The sequence below is a fragment of the Tympanuchus pallidicinctus genome, unplaced genomic scaffold (assembly GCF_026119805.1).
Source record: "Tympanuchus pallidicinctus isolate F22 unplaced genomic scaffold, pur_lepc_1.0 scaffold12, whole genome shotgun sequence".
Taxonomy (NCBI): domain Eukaryota; kingdom Metazoa; phylum Chordata; class Aves; order Galliformes; family Phasianidae; genus Tympanuchus; species Tympanuchus pallidicinctus.
In genome coordinates this window covers 8027429-8053867 of record NW_026294637.1, presented here as the reverse complement: position 1 = coordinate 8053867, position 26439 = coordinate 8027429, and the positions used below count along the sequence as shown (strand labels likewise).

Here is a 26439-nt window from a genome sequence, read left to right as displayed (position 1 = left end):
GGCTCAGTGCACCGCATGCAGGTACCTGACCAATTACTGTGGTTTGCTTTCCTTCTATTTCCAAAACCACCAAGGCTGTAAATGTAATTACCTGGCTTCCTGGTAAAAATGTGAAAATACTAATTTGGCCTGAAGGCAGACAGTTACCACCATCACCAGCTGCCTTTCAGGGCCCTGTGAAGCTGAGGAAGGCAAAGTTTCTCTGCTAAGAAGATCTGCCACTCATCCTGGTCTGTAAAGCACTGAGGAGTGCAAACAACAAAACCTGGGAGCCTGCATGCCTAGACTTTTACTTTGCATTAGATGTGGACTATATAATAGCAAAGCTGCTTCAGACATTTTCTGGCTTTCTCGTTAGAGCAGAACAAAACTACAGTACTGAAGAAGGGACAGGCTGTTCTAGAATAATAAATCAAAGCCATACACAAAGACCCATCAGCTTATGCCATCTAGATTTTAACCAACTCCAGCTGTGTCATAACATAGGACAGCTAGAAAATGGATATATTTTCAGATGATTTGGCCTTTGACTAGAGGAAATGAAAGAAATGCACCAGAGCCATGTTAGTGGGATATTTCTGGGATGGAGTCCCAAGACATTTGGCTGTTTCATAAGGGTAATTTGCATTGCATTAGCACATTTCATCCCCTGAAGACACTACCAAAAAAAATGGCCTTGTCATCTCCTTCAGATGTTGGGAACCAGCCTTGGTGCCATGTTGTGCTGACTGCCACCTCCCCAGGGAACAGAAAAGGCACCAGGGAAGGAAATTGGAGTTGGTGAAAAAAAAAGAAAGAAAATGATGAAAAAACCACAGCTGTGACTGTCTTGAGTCACTGGGGTACTTGGGAATCTGAGTGCAATGAGAGCCTGTTGTGCACGTGAGCAGGCTGAACCAAACTCTGAAATAAACTGTATCACGATTGAGAAGATCAAATGGAAGGCACCTACCTGGGAGTTTGTGAAAGAAGAGAAGGAAATAAATACGTTCCCACAACAAAGGTCTTGGGAAGAGATGGGTGAAGAGAAGGTATTTAAAGTTATCCTTTAAGTAAATGTTGGAAAAAATAAGGTGTTTATTTTCAATTTAATTTCGTGGTATTTTAACAGCTTCCTATTTAGTTCTTTACTTTGGTTTTGGCTCTTCAGCTTGTACAGAAGCTGCTGTAAACTCTCCCAAATGCCTGGTTGTACAGCTGTGCACAACAAAAGCGAAGCACAGAGTATTGCTGTGGGACGCCCTCAGGACATGGGTGAAATGTCTTTTTCTCCATTGCCAAAAGTGAATGAGAAATGCAACCTCAGGCTAGAAGAGGCAGTCAGGCATGAGATGTCTTGGACATTGCGCTCAAAGGAAAGCAAATGTGCATGTGCCTCCCTCAGCCACAGCACTGGCCACAGAGACCTCCTGGCTGGGTCTCCAGTGCAGGAAGCCTGTCTTATTTTCAGGGTGGTCAATGAATTATGACTCCTCCTTTATTTCTCTGCTTCAAACTCTCCATTCTGTCGTATTTTCTCACTGCTACTTTGAGGTGAAGATTGGCAGGCAGAATCAGAAACATTTGAGCTAGCAATATCCTATAGGGCAGAAGCCCTTGTTCTGCTGCAGTGGTTGCCTTCTTATCAGCTGGGATCCTTGCAGGTGTCCTGAGGACACGCTCTGCACTGGCAAGAAGAAATGCCTGTTTGGGAAAGGACATTTCCCATCACATGCACAAAGATCAGCAGAAAGAAGTCATTTAAAATTTGAGGGACAGAAGTCATTCTACTGATACAGAAAATGCTATCTGATGTAGCAATGCATTGGACTTTTCTTCTACTTTCATTCTTATGTGAATCTTGCAAGAAAAACAAAAATACACTCAGATGGAGGGTCTGACTTTGAAATTAGCTATTGATATAAATGAAAGGCAGATAGACGTGTAGGAAACTAACTTGAGATATTTAGGATGCTTTCATCACAAAACTATGTAAGCATGTTCATAATTTTTTAGTGATAAAGTTCAGTTCATTTTAAAAGCAAGGAACAGTATTTTTTTTTTCATTCCTGTTTTTAATCAAGTCAGTGTTTTCCTGTTGTTTTCACAAAACAAAACAAAACAAAAAACCAAAAAACCAACCCCACACAAAAGACCTTTAAAAGGGGAAAGCTAAATATGCAATAGCACAGCATCATTAGCAAGTTCTAACAGTTTCAGATGCTACTTGGAAGGTTTCTGAACTTACACCAAGATCTATCAAACACAGCACTTCTGCCCCTCTGTTGCTGTCCTTCAATGATCCCCACAGCACATTTCATGTGAGTTTATGAATGTGTCTATCCTGTTTACTTCCTTTTGGAAATGGCTGGGTAGAACTAACCCGAGAAGCCATTTTCTTTTCACCTGAATTTTGCCGTTTTGCAGTTCTGGCTCTTTTGAAACATGGGGCAAAGTGCTAAAAAGTATCTGTGTGCTCTGGCATTGGGCAGGTTTTTGGGATAAGTGAAAGCAAAAAAGGATGAGGGAAAACAGCAGGCAAGAGGTTTCCTGTTCTTGGACGTATGGTCAATACAGATCTCCATGTGCACACATACATACCTCTGTTACAACCTCAGAACAGCCCCCATAATTAAATCCCAAACTCCCACTCAGGGAAACAAGATTGAACAGGCAAAGGAGGGGAGACTTCTGAGAGTGGTGGAATGTGAGTCACACAAGTTTGAGATGAGATTTGGCTGCAGTAAACATTGAAAGAGCACATGTCTGCGACTCTCACTGCCTGGGAGAGGACAAACGAACACTTGTTCACTGGTGACTATGTCCTGTGACTGTGTCAGATGAAGTATCAATACTGAGCATATGGGTAGGATCTAGTGCTGTACATCATTGCTGGCTGTATTTTGGCTCAGGGAACCCCTCAGTTATTCTGAAAAACGGCTCCACCATGTCTATTGGCATGGTGTGTCACATAACTGATGACCATGGACGTGCACAGTCCAAATCCTGATCTCACTGATGACAATCTGGTGTAAGCCAATGAGGGCATGCAATAGAGTACAACTGAAAATTACTTATTTTTTCCTCAGGCATGAAAAAACAAGAGACTTCCATCCAGTGATTCAGCCTCCCACAACTGTTATTACTCCTATTTAAAACAAACCCTCTGACATTTTGGTCAGCTCTACATGCGCTGAGAAAAATGGGAGTTCAAAATTTTCCTGTTCAGAATATGGGAGCCAAGCAAAAATTCTCACAGGCTGCTTCTGCATGTTTGCCTCTCACAGGGCGAATTTTGAACTTCAGAAGGCAAAACCAGCAAAGCCACCACTCAGTCTCCAGCCCTTCTCAAGAACAAATAATAGAAGATCTGTGTTCCTTTATCTCAGTCATGATACTGATATTTTTCCTCTCAATCTCACAACAGCCTGCCCAGCACCCAGTTGAATCTCCTCGACACAAAATCTGTATACAGGACACCATCTCCTAAACCAGCATCACGGGTGGGAAAAATGGACTGGGAAATACCCATGGACCAGCAGCCTGGCTTGCTGCAGCCATCTGAGGACTTGTTAGTGCTAGACTGCTCTTGTCCATTCACTGAAACTGTCAGCTCTCCTTGTTAATCCTGTCCAAGAAAAAAACATAGAGAACAGAAAACAACAAGGACTGCTGACAGGAGGCAAAGACAGGGCTTTAGGATCACTCACACGTGGCAATGCCAGCACCCAGTTTGGCCTGGCCATACTGAAATGGTTCAATCTGCAACCCAGTGTTCTGGCAAATGTTTCAGCCTCTTTCTAGTTGTTTTTTTCCTTAAATGTCTAAAGGCTTTCACCCACTTGTTGGCCTGTGGGTAATTTAAGCGATTGAAACCGACAGAAGGGAATTCAACTGATTTCTGCGTTGTGTGGATGATTAACTCTGAATTACAGATGTTATCAGGAACCAGCTATGAAACCCAAGTAGCACTTTACTTATTATTATTGGAAATAGTGCTGGTGTTACTTATAATACATCTGGATCTGGGAGATTGAGGTCGGCACTCATGTTACGTACAAGTAACAAGTAGTCACAGCCTTAAATTGTTAGCCGCACTTTGAGATACTAATTTCATCTTCCTATCCACTTGTCAATCTGCAAATCACAAGGAAAAGCACATTTGGAACTAATCTGAAAAAGGAACAGTTTAGGAAATATCCATGAACTGGGCAAATCTGAAGCAAGTATGTTCTAGCCTTGTCTCATTATCTTTGTTTTCCTAAAAAACCCTATCATCGCTAAAGAATTTAATCACAAAAATGACAAGTAGCTGAAAGTATGAATCAGACTGGCAATGAATAAGAAGCCATAGGGAAAACACCCATCTACACAGCCCTGAAAAAAGACAAATATAACCAGTCCCCTGGAGTTTCAATGCAGACATGGGCTGTGTAAGTTGTCTGCCTGCAGTGAAACCTCCACCTTTGAATGGATGACAGCATCTTGGAAACTACACATCACGCAGAGCCCCAGGTCCCCACGCTTTTTAATCCAAAATTTAGACACAAGCTCATTCCAGCCTCTTGAATTTTTGGATAATTAGATTATTTGCTTGTGAACACGATAACAAGCCATAGTGCAGAATGTCAGCCTAGCAAACACAGGGATATCACCATGCACCTGTGTCATCCCTGCACAAATACCACAGCAAGGGAAAGGCTGGACATGTGCCCAAGCACACACATGGACATCTGCTCTTTCATTTGCTCTTGACAAGAGATTTGGCTCTTTGCTGCCAAATAAATCTTAGGAAAAGCTCTCATAAGGATCCAAGTCCTGCAACAAGGCACGAAATGTGAGTGTTACAAGACTCATTGTACCTCTCCAGGGACACTGAGAGGGTGCTGGCAAAGGCAACATGGGGAAAGCTCCTTGAACTTTTCCCTGGGGCCAGCATTGGCTAGGGCAGCTGGGCAGCCCTGTACTAACCCTAACCCTGCTTGCAGCACTGGTGCAGTTCACCTATAAAAAAGTGATACCTCCTTTGTACCTGCTCACATCTTCCTGAAATGTCAAATCACAGCAGAGAGCCCTAATAAGGAAAAACTCTTCCTTCTGAGTCTTAGCAGACCAAGTATAGAGATATTTGCCTGTGCTCATAAAAAACAAGGAATGTTTAATTTAATTGCCTATACTTTTCATCCTGCTTCAACAACACAACTCATTACACTATACTGCAGATATGGGCTTTGGAGAGATTTAATTCTTATCTTTAGATTAGCTGATAACACAAATAAGCCTGGCTGATTTATCGAACAGCAATGTGCCTTTGATAATAGTATTTGCTTTAGCCTCTTCTTTGATTGGAGAATTTGCACACACACACAAAGCCTGTGTCATTAAATGGAGGACTTTGTTTGTGACTTTTCCTACCCTATGAAGAGCCAGTCCTCTTACTGTTTTCCAGCACCTGAAAGGAGGCACTTACTTGCAAGCAAATAATGTTCTCCAGGCGCTCCTCCTGCCATACCAGCCTCACCCTCCTCTCTTAACAATCCTGACGCTCTCCGCGGGCCTTTGTGCTTCTAGAAATAGACAGCAGTTTTGAGCACAGCCCTCAACTCAACAGCTGGTTCCCATCTTTCTATGAAGCACAAGAACAGAGAAAACACAAAAGCAGCTCTGAGGAGGTGGGTATTGCTCCTGAAAGAAGATGAAACTCATGAAGGAGAAGTTTGAGGCCACTGTTCATGAAGCTCTCACACTTTGTGCTTGAAAATCTACAAGTACTCTAAACATGTCTTGAATCCATGCACAGAAGACACACGTACTGCAGCAACCCATCACGTGCCACTGCAGAAAGAAGTTGTCCTCCTTCACTGAGCAAATAGTTGAGCAGTTCCTGGACTCCCCAGGTTGGACACACAGGTGCAGAAAGCAGCACTGCCACTTTCAGCTCAACCTTGTGAGTGCATCCCTACCTCCTGCCCACACCAGGAATCTTGGTGTTCCAGTCTTTTAGTAAACATTTAAACTGGAATTGCTTTCATCAGCTCTTTTTACAGCACTTCAGAAACACTGAAAATGTTAATGGCACAAATATCCAACATCAGCCGCATGCCTGACCTCCAAAGAGGTCCAAATCCTGGTACACATCTTCCTGTCAAATTCCTTATTTCCCCTCTGACCTTCCTTCAGCCTGCACAGAAAGTCCTTCCAGAAGCATGAGGGCTATCTAGCTGTGAAGGCAGCATCCTGGGTGTACCTATCCATCATTTTACAATGACAAGTCTAAAAATAGTTAGGTTGTTTGGTAAAGCTATGTCTGAAATTAATGATTGCAAAGTTTCACTAGTAAAATTCCTCAAACATATTTTCTTTTGCATCACATATGTTTTCCACGGATATAACTATGTTAAGAGCTCATTTTTGGCAGATTATTCAGTATTTTAGAATGCAAAAGAACAGTCAGCAAAGAGCCATTTGAAACAGGCAAAAGATTTCCCTCTTTTTCTGGATTTTCTGCCTCTGATTACTCTGCTTCACAATTTGAGATTTCTTCCTTTCAAAAAATGATTAGAAACACTTTTTAACAAATGTCATACTCAGAACTGCTTAAGTAGGCATTTGATTTCCTTCAAGCTCCTAAACCTTGTTTTTCACTTCACTTGCTTCCATGGGAATGACTTCTGCCTATGTTGTTGCATGAAGTATGGACATTTCACCATTGCTGTTCCATTACCCTTAAGACACACAGTAGTGACATGATTTCATTCTCAACTATTTCTTTGCAAGATGCTTTAAATCATAGAATCATCTCACCATTTAGGTTGGAAAAGAACTATAAGATCACTAACCATCAAACTAACACAACCACATCCACCACTAAGCCTCAGGGAGGTAGTGACTCCACCACTTCCATGGGCAGCCTATTCCAACCTCTAACCACCATCTCTATGAAGAGGATTCTTCCAGATATCCAATGTAAACCTCCCCTGGAGCAACTTGAGGCCATTTCTTTGCATCCTATCTTATGTCATCTGAAAAAAAGAGCCTGACACCTCCTCACTGCCGGAGTTGTCCTCTTTTCAGGAAGCTGTAGGGAGCAGTGATGTTTTCCCTCAGCCTTCTCTGTTCTGGAATAAATAGCCCCAGTTACTACTCCTACTACCCAGTGAGTTACCCCTCATAACACTTGTTTTCTAATCCCTTCACCATGGTCAGTGCTCTCTTCTAATTCCTTTCTATTAAGTCAGTATCTTGTAGTGGAATTAAGTAAAATTAGAAAGTAAAATTACATTTTTTTCCTTATTATGATATATTTCCCTCCTTTAGTTTTTCAAAGCACACACCTTGCCAGCTGTTTCTGAATCAGAAAAGTGTACAAACCTTTGCCTCGTTCAAATAACTTAATTGGTTTCACACAAGACAAAGAGAACCACAAACACATTGTGGTTATCAATAGTAAAAGTTGAACAAGGGCTAAACTTAAAGCTGAATTCTATCAAACACACAGTGCTGCCTTAAGATTTGAATTTGTGATTGAAGACCAAGTACTTGCCAAAGCTTTGGCATGTACTAACTGGCATAGTGATTGGGTAACCATTGTATATTGATGCAGAAGGCTTAACTCTTAATTGCAAGGAAATAGCTAATTATTTAAAGACAGATAATAATTACAAAACAGCTTATCCATGAGTGACTAATGGGTTTTGCACTTCCTTAAAATGCATGAAGTTACATTAACACAGAAAAGAGTGTTTTAGTTCTAGTCATCCCTCTGTGACAGTAACCAAGCAGTGATTGTCCAGGGACTTGGTCATGATCCTACAGCCATTTGATCTTTAAATCCAAAGAGGACCCATTACACATCACTTACCAAAAGTGGGGATATACAAAGAGGGAACATTGTCTTTGGACATGAGGCTTTGGAAATGAGGCTTCATGACTGGAAATACAAGTAGGGTTTTCCCCAAATTTCTTGAGCTCCAATGTTCACATTTTTTTAGGCTTTTACCAAAACTTTCCTAAACTAAAACTATGGCAGTGACACCCTGCTCGAGAAGCAGACAACAGGTGTAGGGTTTGGTGGATAATACGGGACAGACTTGGAAATCCTCCCCATTTACCAATGGTACATGTTTCTGCATCTGACTTTTTCTATGTCAATTATTTAATGTCTACTTTGCAAATATGAGCCTTCATGTGGCTTTGTTGCTTGCAGTCATGTATAATGTGGCCCTTTTCCTGTACTGCCTTGTTATCAGTAAACTGAGGAGCCATGGAAACTGCAGAGCCCAAGACAATGGCCAGAGAATTTTCTGGTGTGGTTCTCATCTCTTGCAGCAGTTCTTCCCAGCCATGGCAACATACATCACAGTTAAACCAAATGGATTAGAGGATTCTCCTAGAAGTTATACCAGCGCAAAACACAAGTAATTTCACTAAAGTAAGAGGTACGCTGGTCCTGAACCACAACTGGAAACCATGAAAGAAATTATATAAAATGAAATAGATTGCAAGGGGAAAAGGCAGGTCTAAATTGGCTGTGCCTTGCTTTTACGGAACACTAGATGAGATGGAAGAAACATGGAAAATAAATAGGGCACAACCTACAATTTTGTTGTACTGAATCCTAAAGTTTTAAAATGCTATCAAGAAAGAAACAGTGATTGCAGTGCTATTTGGATTACAGAAGATGCAATGCTCTGTGCACATTCTGATGGACTTCTGTGATGACTTCTGCGTTTTATATATATGGGAAATAAATTATGTGCAACTAGTACAAACAAACGAACAAGAGCCAGGGCTCTTCTGGAGGGATTTCAGGGACAGCAGGCCAGGACTTACTTGGATTCTGTTTCAAAACTTACTGGAAAGAGAAACAGCTCTGTACATCAAAAGTGTTGGAATAACGAAAAAGCAGAGGCAGTTCTTTGCATCGGTAAGTGCCAGTCATTAACACCTCACTTTGGTGCTCTCACAGATTGCTAAAACATTCGAAGGGTCAGTTGCAAAGAACCCAGGAAAATCGCATAACACCAGAACTTTTAAAACAGAACGTTTTCTAACAACATAGGGCAGTACCTGTTGAAGTTGATTGGGTACAGGATGATATCCTCAGGCGCTCTGCCATCCCACTGGATGATGTAAGCCTGCTCCAGCATGACGACCGGCTGGTATTGCTGGTACGGCGCTCCTCTGTTCACACCTTGCAACTGCAAGGGGTGGGAGTGGTATGCTGCTCTGGCAATGGATAAGGTCAGATTCTCAGGGCGCCTGGCCTGAATATAAAGCTGAGGGTAAAAGGAAAATGACAAACACGTCCATTAAAATAGCCAGGCTCAGCTGTAACATGTGCATTTGATCACTGTTGCCTGTAAATGGTTTTGCCAATGAAGAGCGCAGAACAGTCAGAAAATGACTGAAACATTTCCAGTTCAAATGAAAAGGTAAAACAGAAATAGCATCTGCAGCTGTTTGAGGGGACACCGTGAAGTGAGATATGAATTGTACAACACCATGGAAATGTTAACTGTTCAGATTCTCAAGGGAGAAGGTTGATCAATGAAATATCACAAAGTGACTGTTTCTTATGAATTCGAATCACTGCACTTTAAAAACAGTCTTATTCCATTGAAAATACATAAAAGTCTTAAGCAGTTTCCTCCTGGTTTGAATCAGGTCCAGTTACCAAATGGAATCCACACCTTCATCTTCAAGAAGCAGAAAAAGCTTAAATCTGGGGGGGCTAAAATTCAACTTCTCGATTCTGTGATCATACAAACCAAATGCAACATCGTACATGCTACAACTAGAACTCTTCTGTTTGGAGACCAACAGATGACCTTTGTTTTCAACACCTATGCTTTTTCTGTTCTTCTTTGATTCAAATGAAGGCCAATTCGTGTGGCAGACGTTATCTTTAAGGTTCAATGCATGATATTCACCTGCTTCCCCCTGTGTGAAATACTAGCACAGAAGGAGGACACACAGCTCGTCATACAAATTGGTTTCAGCACTGTGTGTGATGTAGCACACAGCTTGTCACACTCCCTGAAAGGTTCCAAATGCACTGACAACAGCTGAGAACAACTGTAATCCTTCTTCCTCCACTCTTCTATAATGTAGAATAATGCTATTTGCATAAAAAATAAGAAAGTCTTCTAATAATACACGAGCACATTCAGCACAATTATTTTTAAACTCAATTTCAGTCTTCCAGCAGATTTTAATACTGCAGGCAAAACTAGGAGAGGGTGACACAAGGTCCATCAGGATATTCTCCTCTCAACACAAGACTTTGCGAGCCTGACCTCTCCTATCTCCATATCAGCTTCTTATTCCTTTTCTTGTCTACACAGATTAAAAGCTCTGCAAAACATATTGTCTTCCACTAGTTTATATATAGGATCCATTAGAAGTGTATTGTAATACTAATGATAAGACATCCTTAAAATACAATAGGAATTGCTTTGCTGACTCCAAAGCGCAATGAAGAAACAAATATTCTCATGACATTTGGTTTGTCTTCTATTCACAGCATGTCACAGCATGACGAGTGACAGATTCCCATTACTTCCTCCTTGGAACATAATGCCTTAGCCACTGCAAAATTCATCTGACAGAAAACAGAGGTGATGCGTCCAGCATGAGTGTTATTTAACCTGAAGAAATACATTTGTGACTGAATTTAAACAGGAAATGTCTCAAGAAATTTAAGAAAGTGTTTAATTAAAGCTGCAAGTTTTCTGGTTGCTAATTCAGTTCCTTGGTCCATTGTTATGTTCAGAAGAACCTTTGCACTTGTACCTGCTCCTGGCATTGTGTTTTATGCTCCACAGCATCTCCAAAACATGGGTCATTTCAGCTTAGCCATCCTCCACCCCTGTACTAAGCATCCTCATGCTGAATGCTTGAGTGAAAAAGATTGGGATTCATGTAAAAAAACAATGTGGAAGTGGTAATGGATGTTCCTTGGATATTCAGCCCATTCCTCCTTTCACTCCAGTGCAACCCTGCCTGTGACACTTCAGTGATGAAGTGGAATCCACACAGATCCTTGGAGATTGAAGTTGATCCCAGAACCATATTAAACACTAGATTTTCTTGATGTCTGAAACCATGGTTCAATTTGCTCCAAACAATATCTGAGCAGCAGCCCATTTGCTCACTCTTCATGGATTGAGGAAGAGTAATTTGTGGGGTTTTTTTTTACAGTCTGATAAAAGACTTTTTTATCTATGAAACCAAGGAGGAAAACCTATTTTCCCTTCACATTAAAACCATAATTGTGAAGTCGATTAAGTGCAGTGCAATAACCCACATTTCGATCCCATTTGTTCCCAGCCTGATGGGGTAGTTCTAGGGTCAGGGTAGGTGGTCAGAAAGGTCCCTTCAGACCTGAAATCTCATGAATGTATTAATCACTTTCAATCAGAACAGCATTTTGTGATAAAGAACAGTGGGAATGAACACTGAAAGTGCAAAGTAATATCTCACTTGTGTCTTTCTGGATAAGACACAACCATTTCTGTCCTATCTCTGTAAACTGATGTTATGATGTTATTTCCTTCAAATATTTGTATCCAACAAACACAGAACATTAAGGTGGCATCTGCAGTGCACTTGCTACCCAATTAAATGCAACAATAGCTGAGATGCCTCCTGCACAGCTCTTCAGTCACAGTCTTGTTGGTTTAGCCCTCCTTATGCTCACAGGTACACAGAAAGCAGCATCCCACATTTCCCATTTATCCCCTCCTCTGGGCAGGAGAACGAGGAAGAGGAGGAGGAGCAATTACAAGCTAATGGAGTAGGAGAAGCAGAGCTAGTTAAACATTATAAAATGGGATCCTGCTACTTGTCTGGATGGTTTAATGGACATAGTGTCATTTTAGCTTCTTAACATTTCACGCTAAAAAGATTTGTCAGATTTCCCTGTGCTTACATGGCAGTTTTCCCAAGTAGACTGTGAAACTGAGAAGATAAGTTCCTTTAAAATTCATGGGGATCTGCTATTCAACTGGATAGCCAGCAAGAAGATAAGCAAAATGCAAAGCAGTGGAACAGAAAATCTTCATTGCTGAGAGAAAGTTTGGTGGTGTTTTGGTTTCTTTGACACTGCTTCTGTCCTGCTGTGCTGTCAGTTGTAAAACTGGGGTAAAATGTCTTTAAAATGAGAAACTTGAAACACATCTACTCTTCTGGTTCTTCAGTTGTTCAGAAAAGGATCATTCCTCTGGGGAACAATTTTTCTCTATGAACTTCTAAGTGAAGACTCCAAAATTATTTCATGAAGAAGTAGTATTTTTTCTTCCTATTATACATGTCAGGACCAATTTTAGCCCTAGAAATAACAGCAGCTTTGCTGACATCAGCAAAACTATCTTTATTTTCCACTGCTGTATATCAGAGATCAAAACTGGACCTCCATCCAAATCTGGAGGGCATTAGCTGAAAAATAGTTTGCAAGATTTCCTTCTTCCCAGTCTGTGTGATGCTCCTCAAACACCACACATTGGGATTGTATAGTTTTGTCTGGGCGTGGAAAAGTACCATTGCTATCTACTGCATCTCTGGTTTGCTTTAGTTGTAGAATTGTCATTGCCAAACCCACTACCAGCTGAACACACATGACTTACAGGTGCGTGGTCACCGTAATTGCAAACACTGCAAAAGCAGAGCTAATAGAAGTGGAACAACTTCTATTTCAACTGACCATGGCAAGGTAGTGATTGGCTGGAATGAACTGATTAAAAGAAAAAAAAAAAAAAATCAAAAGAATTACCTAAAATGTTTAAAAGTAGCAAAGAATTAATTTTGTTAACTCAAAAATGACATTAATTTTGCTAAGCAGCAGTCTTACAACCATCTAACATCTTTTTAAGCTACTAAAGGAAAATAGCATCTACTGCCAAAAAACTCAGCCTATTTTAAAAAAGGACCTGTCCCAAAAAAAGAAAAGTTTCACAATCTGTCCTGAGTTGCTCTGAAGTCTGCAAGCAAGCAGTAAGCACACAGCTTCAACTGCCCACTGGGAGCTAAAGCACTTCTTTTACTATGGATGTAGAAAACAGAAATGGATTCGGAATCTCATTCACATTTTCCACAAGCAACATAGGTGTTGAGATGTCTCCAGGTCAATGCATTTGGAAATCTCACCCACCTACATGGAGGTAACTGTGGGATGGACCCACATTTTTCTTTTTTTTACATTTTTCTTTTATTATCAGTCTCTGCTGCAGTTGTAAATCAGGTTGATGGGATACCAAGGACCTCAATGCCCTCCTGACAGAAACTGGGTGACTCACAGAAATCCCCAGAAGCTATGGTGCTGCCAGGTCTTGCAGTTTCCTTGTCAATCTGCTTTTATCTGATGCTCTTCCCTAGAGCCTCACTTTATATTACATGAGTGTTTTAGCAGTCATTAAAAATAAAATGTTTGTCTTGTTAGGACAATACCAACCTTACAGGCTTCAGGATCAAAAGGGAAGGACAAAGAGGCCTGATAGTTCCTGCCTGTGTAAATCTTGTGACCTTAAGCTGGTCCCATAGCCCTTTTTTGGCAGAGCAAGGCAATGCTGAAGCCAAAGCACAAGGCATTTCTTAGACTTCCCACTACAGGAAGCTCCCAGACACCACATGAGGAAGATGCACGGTGCAGAAAGAGCCATGAACCAGCCATGGGAAGTCAGGTGGGAACGTCAGCCCAAGTTGCCAGACTAAAACATCTTCAGAAAAGTGTGTCTCCAGGATTTTGTGGAGCTAGGAACACTGCCAGAGGAATGGGTTTTCCCCTTTCTGGGCAAATTTTGTCCAGAAGAAGAGCAGAGAAGTAAATGGAAGGAACCAGAAAGGAATTAACTGAACTCTAGGCATTTTGCTCAGGAAGGACTTGGATGTAATGTTAGCTGAAGAACTTGGGTCTTGTTTTTCCATGCCAAGTAGCCCTTCCCTAGTCTATCTTGGGCCCATTTCAGCTGCAATGTAATGTCACTGTTTCCTTGAACTGAAAGGAAATTTTCACCTGCTTACACTAGGGAAGAATAAAGGTTCTTGTGTACCAGAGCTACAAGGGGAGGAAAAGAAAAACATATTTTGTAATAGGACTACCAAGATCAAAGCAAAACATCTTTCTCCTTAGCTGGATCCAATCTTTTAAGCTGAAATACAACACCCAGAACTCAGCTCACAAACAAATCATCCACTTCTAAAGATGCTGAGAACCAAGGTCAAGCTGAAATCTTCCATCAGATATGCCCTCCACATTAAATCAAACTCCGTTGCAAGGGACCAATTTCTTCTGCACTGCACGCACATACATTTCCCTACCCCAAACTCATAAAGTTAATGTGAACTTCACTTATCCTGCTGGATGCTGATTAGATGAAAAATGCTGGTAACAGATCCCAGAGAAGCAAATGTTTACGCTTGCCTAAACCTAGCCAAGGAAATTTTCTATGGTGGAAAAACAGTCTCACCACGTAGAGTGCCATAGTTGGGAAAGTATTAATAGACATAAAAATATAAATGCCTACTTGTTTACAATTCTGAGTTTAACTGTTAGGTTGCCAGAGCCTGGAATATTATTTCCTTAGAGGCACAGAGGAAAATACAAGTGCCAAGCACAAAAACCCTTCTTCAGTGGAGCTGTCTCTTAGGAGCTCAATCCTGTTTCCACCTAGTCAATAGCAAACCAGAGGACACAAATCCAGTGTCTAGACACTTTAAAAGCAACTCCTGATAAAGCAAAACAGTAAAACTATACCCAAGGTATTATTCTCCTGTTATCTTTTTGAGTGTTCAATGGATTTCACTCCACCACCTCAAACAGAGCATTTGGGGACTCCCACCCAACACACGCAGTGACACTGCATGCAGCACCTCCTTACCTGTGCGTATCTACCAGTGCACATCACCCCATTCCAGCGGGGGACGGTGACGCAGCCGGGATGACGGAGCAGGTAGTTGTCTGCTCTGCCTACAAAGGTGTTGGAATATCCTGTCACGGAGCCATCCAGATCATGGAAGACAGACATTTTGTCACCGTCATTATCATTGTTTCCAAACCACTGACCTGCTCTGCCAAAAAACACTTTCAGTCCAACCTAGCAGGAGACAGTAAGGAGACAAACCATAAGGGCTTGAACTTGCAGTGTTTTAACAGCCAAGAGAGGGATACATCTAAGACTAGGTAGCATTATCATTTGAGCAAGAATTTTGCTTGGCTATTCCACTTAGACTTCTGGCGACATTGGTTTTCACGCTTCAATTGCAGGAAACATTTTTGTAAGAATTAGACTTTGAATTGCACCCACAAAACCATTCATTCCTTGAAATCACACAGCAATAAATTGCGTTGCGTCAAAAAGAAGAGGATGACTCAAAGGAAAGGGAAGCATTGGAAGATTATGAAATTTACAGAGAAGTAAGCATCTTTGACCCGGGTTGTAATCAAAGAAACAAAAACTACAAAAACTACGGTGAATTTTCTCACATATTTCCAATGGCTGTTCTGATTCTGTGACACGGCGTTGCCCAGAGAGGTGGTGGGTGCCCTGTCCCCGCAGACACTCTAGGTCAGGCATAGATGGGGCTCTGAGCACCTGATCAGCTGTAGTTGTCCCTGTTCAGTGCAGGGCAGTTTGAACAGATGGCCTTGAAAGGTCCCTTCCAACTCAAACGTTTCTGTTATTCTATCAAGTATTTTTTCATATTTTTTTCCCCAAAAAACCTTTTAGAATGCTTAGAACTGACAGCAATTCTCAGAATTGGTGCTTGTGTATATCCTAATGTATCCTCTGAGGAATATTTTTTAGGCAAGAAAAATAACAAGAAAGAGCATTATCATCACTGTGCATAGCTCTATTTACAGAATTCTTCAGTAGATAAAAAAAAATATTTCTGTCCCAATATGAAAACACAATAAAATAAGGAAGCTGCAGATGTTCACCAAGAAGGCATGGGATATTTTAATGCCTACAGAGAAAATTATTGCACTGTGTGTTGATTAATTTCTGAGGAAATCAAGACAATAATTATTCCAGGTTGTTTGCACAGAAAGAACCCTGAAGCAACGTATATTGAAATAGCGTAAGTAGCAACTTGATCATGCTGGCCCAAAGGATTATAATTTGTTCCATTTTGCTCAATTTTAATTGGACTGTTCACAAGAGTAAGAATTAGGGTCAGCAAGATTATGCTGCAAGTTCACCAAGGAGTTTAAAGGCTTTATTTTCACAATAATAAATAAAAATCTTAGGAGAACTGGAGGGCCGTTGTGATTCTCAGTTAGATGGAAAGTCCCACTGGCTTAAAAAGAATGACTGCTGTAACAAGAACGACTTGCAGAATGAAGCAACAAGAGCCTTACGTTGCCCTAGTAAGTCTTTATTAAAGCTAAATTAAGCCCTAAATCCATATTTTAGTCACCTCCTTGTTTGTTTATGACACTGATACTTAGACACCTGAAGCAGTCTCATTTTAAAAAGGCTCAAACGCACAGAAATTCAGTGTGTATTTTTCAGCGTATTAAAATCTTTTCTTACTGTGCTGCAGGAAGTTTTTACCCAAAGGGCTATTTGGCAAAGAAGAAGGATGTCCTAAGTTCTGGGGAGGTTTTTTTTGTGTGGGCTTTTCCTTTTTTCCTTTTTTTTTTTTTTTTTTTAATCTTTTTAGTTCATAGAAAAGCAAAATGCAAACACTGTGCTGCAGCTCAAAGCTTTGCTATAAACACTTTGTGACAGTGCACGTCTTGGGGCTGAATTTGAAAATGGGCACTTCACTGGGGAAGAGAACAAAGTCAGCTGTACTTCAAAATAAACTAAGGTACAGCCTGTACGGCTTACATCTGATTAACAGCCCCACTGCTCCCATCCGGGAGGGAGTCTGTTTTGGTCCTGACATTAATCTCATTTCTAACATTCTCCTCTAAAAGTCTGAAAGTCAGAAATGGTGTGGAAATGTTAATGAGTAGTATCACTTTCTTCTTTCATGCATCTCAGGACAACCTTGCTTTTGTACACTGAGGGACAGGAGGTGCACTGAGTTTGCTGCTACTGCTAAAGAGCACATGTGAAAGAAGACTCAGCTTATCAAGTATGTTCACAAGCTAGGAATGAGACACAGAAACACAGGAGCACAGAAACAGATCACTTCTAGCTACCACACTAATATTCAAACCTAATTTTCATTAGAAGTGAGTGACTCAGGAGTGACATGGTGCAAGGGCCACTTGAATTAGCTGCCTGGTGCCTGACAGGTATACGACAGATGGTTATTAAAGTACATCATTTCTTAGTAAAGCTAACCCTGTCCAAAGGCAGAAAACCAACACAGCTGTGTACAACCTCTTGATTCTCACCTCACTCTACAACTGTGCAGCAACACAGCAGAGGCATGAACAGATAGATGTTTTATGACCAGACAGAGAACACTGGATCAGGCTGCTTAGAGAGGCTGTGAAGTCTCCTTCTCTGGAGATATTCAAAACCTGCATGGACACTGTCCTGTGCAACCAACTGTAGGGAACCTGCTTTAGTAAGGTTTGGGCTTAATGATCTCCAGAGGCCCTTCCAGTCCCTACGGTGCTATGATTCTGTGCTGGGTCTTCTTAAGAAATGCTGCACAAATGTCCTCTTTGGGCATGGCTCTGCTCTGGGGCTGTCTTCCTGAGCACACCAACTCCCACTGATTGTCAGTAAGCAGACCTTCAGGAGACTTCAACCATCAGACCAGCCCTCAGCTGGGATAAGACCAATTACTGCTTCCTCTGCATTGAAATAAATTTTTTTAAGCACCTTTTTTCTTTTTTCAGCAGTCCATCATTATTTTAAAAAAAAGTACAGATATTTTTATGTATGAGAGTTGGCCAATGAAAATGACAGGTAGAATAATTTATGTGGAGCATAATGTTTCAGTCTTCTGTTCTACCTGAGAGTTTATTTTTATGCTGGAACGAAACAAGACCTGACGAGCTTTATTACTTTGTGGTCTAACCAACCAGCTGATTAGTCTGATTAATTAGACAATTACTCTTTCAGCATGACTAATAGTTTTATCATCATGGTACAACTTGCAGTAATGTTTAATTTATTCTTAAAAATCAGCTGTAAAATGATTGTCCTTTAGGGAATTAGTGTTTAGCTACCCTTGAAAAAGTAATAAAATGAAGCCTGGAGATGGAAAATTAATTAAAACAGTTTACAGGTTGTATCTCAACTGGTCAAAGACATATTGCCCCACGTAGTAATTAACAACAAAACAGTAAACTATCCTTCAAGTCTGAAATCAGATTTAGCACATCTGGGTTCAATCCAGATAAAACAGAATCAAAGTGAAAACCATTGGGAGGCAGGTGGTTACAAACATAAATGGTTTTGAAACTGGCCAAATATCAACTTGAGAAATGGACTTTTTTGGAAATGTACACACATAATAATGTCATTAGCATTTTTTTTGGTAACAGGTTGACACTGTATTAATTTGTTTTACAGAAGTAGTTAGTAAGTCTTCTGGTCATTTTTACCTTGAAAACCTCAAAGGCATAGCAGTATTGAGCTACCCCTTAGAGAAAAAGTGCCAGGACATTGGCCTCAAATGGCACAGCAGTATTAAAGATCTGCATTTTCAGGCATTCAGTAAGTAGCCATCACCTCTGCTGATGTGCACAGATATTATCTGTCCGACGCCATTCCACTGGATAGTCTTACAGCCATTACTGAAGGAAAAGTTCCAATTTCTTCCACTGAAAAAACTTTTTCATTATACATTTTTTCTTTAAGTTCCTCATCCCTGTTCCAGAACGATTTTCTCATTCATGTTTCCCATGATCATCTTATAACCATTTCCCCATGGAAGACATAAGGAAGTACAGCAAATTAGCTCTTTTTACTGCTCCAAATCTCCCTGAAGTATCCAAAATTACTGAGACCTCTTTACCAAAACATACAGGATCTGCCCTTTAAAGGAGCAGTCAAGTGACTGCAGTCAGCATCACCATTCCATGAAAAACCCTCTTGTTGTTAAGCTAAAGTGTACCAGAGAGGGGACAGACAAAATGGCTGCTTGCCAGAGTAGTGATATTGGTCAATCTCAGAGCAATGGAAATTTTCCTCAAGATAAGCCAAACCTCAGCCCAAAGTTACTACAGTTCACGGACATCCTAACAAGCATGGATCTTGTTTGAAGAGAATGTAAGGAGAGGTTATGATCCCTGGGAGTGAGCCAGGTGGAATTTATCATTTCCCAAGCCAAGTGTTCAGAGCCATGATCCCTGCAGGAATCTAGAACAAGGACTGGAATTGCTCAGCATCTTATGGCTGCTGCCAAGACACAAATACAGAGCCCTATTCTGCTCTTGCTGCTCAAGGAAAGTCCCTGTTGTTCTCAACAGGAATTTCACTGCTAACCCCAGGAAACAGACCATGGTTTTGCTTCTAATTGCATTTGCTTCTTTCATTGTAAGAACTGTACTGCAGCTTGCTGCCTCCTGATACCTCACTGTGTCCCTCTCAGACTCTGAGGCCAGGTTCTCACCAGGTCCGTGCAACATATTAGCTGGCAACGCTGCACAGAATGGTGTTCCGGCTGCTCTGTTTGCAAGGTGAAAACTTGTCTACCAAAGATTTTGCTGTGTGTATTTGCCCAGGTATAAGGTACCTTAATATTGATATTTTTCAAATGTTAATGTATTGTAAATAACCATCATCAAAAGAAACTTCATGTAAAATGAAGTGATGGTATTCTCTAATGTAACATGCACCACAGCCTGGAAATTCCTACTCTTGGATAAATCTCTCACCACTTCTAAATACTTTGAAAAACTCCACATCTAGCAGCATGCATTCCTGTTTTACTTACGCTCTTCTCCATCAGGATTTGTGACACATTATTCTGGGGGCTTATCTGCCAGGAGTTTTTCATGAAGAAGCCGATGGCACTTGAGTATCGGTCAGCAGTTGGGGTAAACTTCTTGAAAGTGCATTTTGCCATCCTGACGGGCCCATCATAAATCTGGAATCCACGAATAGGGAATGTCCTGTGAGATTTAAAAACAAACACAATCCTGTGCTAAAAGCTTGGACAAAGTGCGTGTTCTCTCCTGAAAGCACAGAAAGCTGTCAACAAGCAGCTAGTAGACCTTTCTTTTCCCAAAAGAGGGATCTGAACTCTAAGCACACAGCTGATGGAACTTGAATTTCTGCTTATCTCTAGAGGACAGGGCTCAAGGAACAATAACCCACACCGGTTGCGTAAGTAAAGGTAATACAGTTCAGAGCTCTTGTCCCTTGCCACTCAGGGATGAATTGGCATGAGGAAGCCCCAAAGGGCTGTGTGGCAGCTTTGCTATGCAGTTCCCTATTCCAGGACAGAGAGATTTCTTTGGAAAACCTTAATGTGATTGAAAAAATGGCATCAGTCACAGTCTATGAAGAATAGCGTCTTCATAGAAGAAATTACAGAGTGGTGCAGCACAGTTTCTGCTTTCCCCCCAGGCCACTTCAAACACGATCCCCAGAACTTAGCCCACAGCACTTCATATAGAAAGCTGATTCCTACAGTACCAGCCCATGGACATGTTGTCAAGTTGTCGGTGTTGAAGGAAACACCGCTGGAGAGGACCTGCCCTTCCCATGGCTTGTCTTGAGAAGGCTCCAAGTTTTGCTTGGCTCTGGCAATGTTTGGTTAAAGGGTGGCCTGCTTCAGCTTCACAGATGGAAATGAGAGCTGGCCAGTAGCAGCATGGCAGAGTAGGTCGCTGCCTACCACATCCAGAAATATTGTCAATTTGTTCAGACATACAAGCCACACAGCAGACAGCAAATGGGCACACAGCCTGAAGGACACTGGGAACCAGGTGATATTATTCCCTACAGAGGGCTTAAGGATGGATGAGCATCGGCTAACACATACATTAGGGAAGAATTTAGACTTGGGGAAACACAGCTTGCTCTGGTGATGCTTTTGCTGGAGAGAGGTTGTGCTGCCATCGAAATAGCAAATAACATTCAGCTGTTGAAAGAGAAATAAGATGTAGTAATGAAGACGCCTTTCCCCTTTGACACATTGCTCTTGCCCACGCAGATATGCCAGCAGGAGAGTACGAGGGAGGCATGGTGTAAGGGAGTTGCACTGTCAGGTCAATGCTGTATGAACGAAGCACTGCACAAAAGCAATTTGGTATTTTTCAGATTCTCTAATCCACTCACCAGTGACTAATAAATCAAGCAGAAAATTAAAATCAAACATTTGGTTGAGAGTGCTCTCAAATTGTTGTCCTGAAGAGGAGTTTATTTGGATGCTTATTATTTCTGGCCTCTACAATAATTTAAACACCCAACACAAATTACTCGTTGGTAGCCACATTCATTCCTGAGGCTTTTCTTCACGCTGCTCTAACAGGAAGAAATGGCAGAGGAACAACTCACTTGTTTCTGGGCAGTGTCCTGTATTCTCCGTTTGCCCCTTTTCCCCAGTAGCTGTTCTGGCCTCCTTGGGAGCCCAGATTGCTGCTTTCTCCAACAAAAATGGAGCGTGACACCTCCAGGCTAGAGCCATCGTCAGTTGGGAATGTCCCATCACTACAAGCAGACAAAGAAACACAGGTAACTATGTGACCAATCAACTCACACTGTTAATTACACAAAAGATACAGTATTTCTACCCAATTTATTAAGCCAATGGCTATATGTGCTCTGGGAGGGAAATGTTTTTTACAGTAAATAGTAGATGGGAAGTAGTAGACCCAGGGAAGGGTCTCAGCTTCTATTCTTTGGCCTGATACCTTGTGAGGAAAAACAAGATGAAGGTACATTTTAAGAAATTACCTTGCCAGTGTGAGCCCAATTCCATTGTCTGAAAACCTAGGATGGGAGAAGCACAGAGGTGCAAATTACAACAAATGTCAAAGGGGAATTTGGCCTATAGGCGGGGAGAAAGGTGCAGCATGAATTTACAGGAACCTACCCAGAGTTGTGGAAAATAATGTCGCCGCCCCTGGCCCAGGCCCCATGGTCATTATTTTTAAAAGCAATGAGACCATCAATTACGGCAGGAACTCGTGGCTTTTCAGGATCAGCATCTTGATGTGGGCGAAACCTGAAGCAAGAAGTTTGGTTAATGCAGTCCTCTTAGGATCTCTTATGTCATCTTTCAGATGCAAGCTTTTCTAAGTAATTAATAAGTAATGTTGCAGTTTACAAACCGACTAATGAATAATGAAATCTAGACTTTTCAAGCCTTTCCTGGCTTAGTCCTTACAATCCCAAATGCACGCATATCATTTCTGATCAGCAAAAATACAAACAATTCAGTGCATAGCTATGAAATACTTGCCTCTGCAAATCAGAGAGACCTTGTGAGTATTTTCAGATTCTCCAGCCATGATGAGGCACTAATGACCTGCTAAATGTGATGCAGAAGCCAAGAAGCAACAGAAGTATCCAAAGTACTTTGCCGTACAGCATGTGCTTACCTGGCATTATCGACAGTGAGATACTCTCTGGGATCTTCAGCGCTGGCTCTTGTTGTCTTTACTCCTTTTCCAATAAACAAACCAGCCTGAAAAAGCAGACAACTCCAATTACTTTACCAGACTGTATACAAGAGGCCAGAGATCACAGATTTTATCAATGAACATGGGCAGCCTGCGTGTGCAGGCAGAGCAACAGCCTGCAGCCTGGGCTCTCTCTCCCCTCTCAATGTCACTTGGCACTGCTCAGGGTGACATTAGCACAGGATGTAGTATGCTGAAGTCAGGACAGAGCCTGCTTTGCCATATGTCACGCATCAACATCTTGAGCTATCTTCTGACCCAGTGCAAGGCACTGAACTCCCACTCTCTTTCTCTCTTGCTGAAAGCAATAAAGGACTCTGCCAAGCTCTTGATAACTTTTTGGAAAAAGGCTGTTGTTAAGAATGCAGCTTTAAATAAAAAGAGTCGAGCCACCCAACTGTCAAAAGAGAACATGAGCTGCTGCAACCAAGCTAAAGACTGAGATAGAGCAACAGCTGTCATAGACCAAGATGTAATGTTTACAAGAACCAGAAAATAGTACTGATTTCAGTCTAGAATCCTTAGAAATAAGTTGAAAACACTTTTTATAGCTCACAGGTTATGTTTTCATGTCAACAGAATATTAGAGGAAATGTGTTTGTCTTGGAATTACCCTTAAATATTTGGTCTCATTTTTCAAAGGTGATGAGCAAACCCCGGAACAAGGTACTTCTGCTCACCCCTCTACATCCTTACATCACTGTGGCCAAAGCAGCATTCAGTGTCATCCTGCTCATCGTTCCTTAAACCTCAGCAGTAGGTACATGTCCAGACTGGGCACAACCCCTCTAACAGAGACCCCTGAACTGGCACTCACGTTCTGCTCAGCTCTCTCTTTATTGTAGAAGGAGTGATACAACTGAACATTGAGTGTTTCTTGATATATGCTAGAAGACCATTATCAAAATGTAAGACAGCCATATATCATTAACAATGCACATGGTCAGCCCTGAGCCACAGCACTATGTTGGTGGTAACACACAAAACTCATCCACGTGCCTTGAAATTGGAGTGGACTCTGTTGTTGTAAAATACTCCCAAGGGGGTATGTTCAGCTTGTCCTTCTGGATATTGCCCTTCAGACTGTCCAGTTGGAACCCTATGGAAGATGTACCAGATCCCGACATCCTAAAAAACAAAGGGAGGTCCAAAGAATGGGACATGGCAATTAGTGATGGAGATTATCCTGGTGACTTGGTGCTTCCCAGTATGCTGGCCAGATTTTTAAGCTGAGCATGCAAAACTCATGCAAGTCCGAAGGGACACACACCAGCCCATACTCATACACATCTTGACTTTCCCTTTGGCATGCACTGTAGGCCCCTTGGGCACACGTGGAGGTTTTAAAAATCCATGTGTTGTAGATGAAGTTCAGGTGGCTTATTAGAAAACATAGCCTCATGTGCATAGCTACGTTACACGCAAACAGGATTTGGTTAAACGCTAGAGATAATAACACAGAGAGTATGTATTTATATAAATAAATGTAAAACTTTATTGGGCATTAAACTATTAACTACAAATAAGAATCAATGTTTTCTCAGAGACACCACACATCATTTCCAGCCACAGCTGTGACAGAAATTCGTCTCAGAAACAACTGTGAGACAAACGTGGGCAAATCCTTCACAGAGTGAAAGACTGCAGAAATATATATCCAGATTTTGTGATGACTTACTAAAAATTCATTGCCCTCACACTGGTAACATCAAAAAGAGTAGAATATATGAGACCTGGAGGCAAAGTACAGCTCTTGCTGTTAAGTGGTTTTACCTGAGCACCGGCAGCTGCATTCTCTATTAAGTTGTTGTTTGGATTTGCAATCCAGAAAGTGCTGACAGCCCTGAAAAATCAAAATCAAAATGATCCTGAACAGTTACCAAACAGGAAGGGATACGTTTTCATAGCACTGTGCTGGACTTCAGCCACAACCCTCCCATTGACTTTAAAACGCCACACAACCTTTTAATGACACTCTTGAAGGGAAAGAAAGCATCTAGTGATGTCAGACATTCATTTGTAAAGCCACATGCTGAACAAATAAATTATATGAGACCATTAACACAAAATTCCAGTTCTGTTAAATGCACCTTAAGGAAACATGATGTCTTTATTTCTTTTCTTTTTTCCCAAAATTGAAGTAGCTTTGGAAAATGCCTGAAAAATGAACTTCTGGGTTGGTTTTTTTTTGGATCTCTGGGGACAATGGCAAGAGGTAGGGGATTCGATATGGATTTATGATGCTTCTACTTGGAAAACAAACAAGTGTCCTTGCAAGCCACAAATAGCTCGTTAAACAGTAGATTAGGGAGATATTATTTTGACATTTGTTCAAATAAAGAATTTTTGCCTCAGAGGGAAGATCAAGTAGTGACACAAACAGAAGCCAGATATAGCTGTGAAAACATTATCATCTGTTGTCTTGCTTCATTTGATAACATCTTTTGCTATAATGAAAAACACATGTAAAAACACTCCAAACCTTTTCTCATGACTATACCAACTAATTGGATCATTCTAGGCAGGAAATCTCAATAATTTTTTGTCTACTTTAACTACTGTGTAATCAAGAATCCCCACTCATTTGCATGAGTAGAATGACTACATAGGTGTGCAACAAACCTGTATTATCTGTACAGTCAACCTTAGCATTTCTACAACAATAATTGTTGTTAATTCTATTGGATTACTTACATAAATAAAATAAGTAGAGTTTAGCCACTTGATTCATTTCCAGAGAACATGAAAATACAAATTTCCTTGGCTAAATTATATTCTTATTTGCAAATACTAGGCAGGTCAGTACCTAGATCCCCTGAATGCCCATGTTATAGCCCCTCAGTCTCCAAAATGGAAGATAACTTGGTAAGCTATAGTAGTGTGTCATTTATCATATTACAAATGAGGCTCATGGCACTTCATACTAATCTCTACACTCTCATTAAATCTCCTTGTATACTGTAGGTGTTTGTGTACCTTTGTCTTGCAGACTGACTAAAAAGGCCAGGTTGGATGGAGTCCTGGGAGCCTGAGCTGCTGGGGGACAACCAGCCCACGGCAGGGAGGTGACCTTTAAGGTCCCTTCCAACTCAAGCCATTCTATGGTTGTATGACTATGATTCTTGTTCAAAATAACTGCAAGATGATCAGAAACAAGCCAAGTACTCTACATATTTATGATTATATTTGTTTCAACATAACATTCTTTAAGACCCAGCTATAAAGCTCAGCACTGGAGTTAAAAGCAACTCCATTTCATGAAGCACTTACATGCAGTCAGTGCTTGGCACCGGAATGTAATTCCCATAGACGTGGCTCCTGATGGCAAGGCACATTGCTTCATTGCGATCTGAGGGCAAGATGGTTCCCGACCTGGTGAGCAGGCCCAAGTTGTGCTGGAATGTATTGCGCTGCTCCGTCCCATCCTCCAGGAAAAAACAGTGCCCCAGGGTGTCATAGCCAATGGTGTCTTTTACCTGTAAAAAAGCACACAGGCCATAGAATGTGACACTAACAGAGGTGGCAGCAATGACATGCTTTGCTTAGCAATGAATTCTGAAACAATGACTGAAAGGTTTCGCCATTGTTCTGCACAGTGCCTTCATGTGCACTGGTCCAAGAGATAACACTCACGCAGTTTGTGTAAGAGTGGACTGATCTTATGCAATATTGCAGCTAGTAAAATTACTCTGAGGAAGATCATAGGCATAATTAAAGGGAAGTTGTAAAATACTGGATTTTAATCTGCCCTCAGCTCTAGGAGAGTAGGTTTGATTCAGAATCACAGCGTGAATATCTGTGTAAATATCTGTGTGTCTCAGGTGGTACGCCAAAAAGCTAGTTCAGACATTTTCATGACTAGGTTTCCCAAATAAAATTTTAAAAATCTTTAAAATGCAGTATATGAGGTAATTTTTTCT

General features: G+C 41.2%; 2 protein-coding genes across 4 annotated transcripts in view; both read right to left on the bottom strand.

Annotated features, from left to right (window-relative positions):
- LOC128075602 (cell surface hyaluronidase-like) overlaps positions 1 to 26439 on the bottom strand; it is a 48199-nt gene that overhangs the window by 8884 nt on the left and 12876 nt on the right. For both annotated transcript variants that reach the window (XM_052672507.1, XM_052672508.1), the window contains exons 10-19: positions 25790 to 25995; positions 24293 to 24362; positions 23519 to 23647; positions 22439 to 22524; positions 21931 to 22062; positions 21792 to 21827; positions 21393 to 21545; positions 19825 to 20002; positions 14856 to 15071; positions 9049 to 9257 (exon numbers count right to left, since the gene is read on the bottom strand). In XM_052672507.1, the coding sequence (XP_052528467.1) occupies positions 9049 to 9257; positions 14856 to 15071; positions 19825 to 20002; positions 21393 to 21545; positions 21792 to 21827; positions 21931 to 22062; positions 22439 to 22524; positions 23519 to 23647; positions 24293 to 24362; positions 25790 to 25995 (1415 nt within the window). The remainder of the gene's footprint in view (positions 1 to 9048; positions 9258 to 14855; positions 15072 to 19824; positions 20003 to 21392; positions 21546 to 21791; positions 21828 to 21930; positions 22063 to 22438; positions 22525 to 23518; positions 23648 to 24292; positions 24363 to 25789; positions 25996 to 26439) is intronic.
- CEMIP (cell migration inducing hyaluronidase 1) overlaps positions 1 to 26439 on the bottom strand; it is a 105686-nt gene that overhangs the window by 68566 nt on the left and 10681 nt on the right. The window lies entirely within an intron of this gene.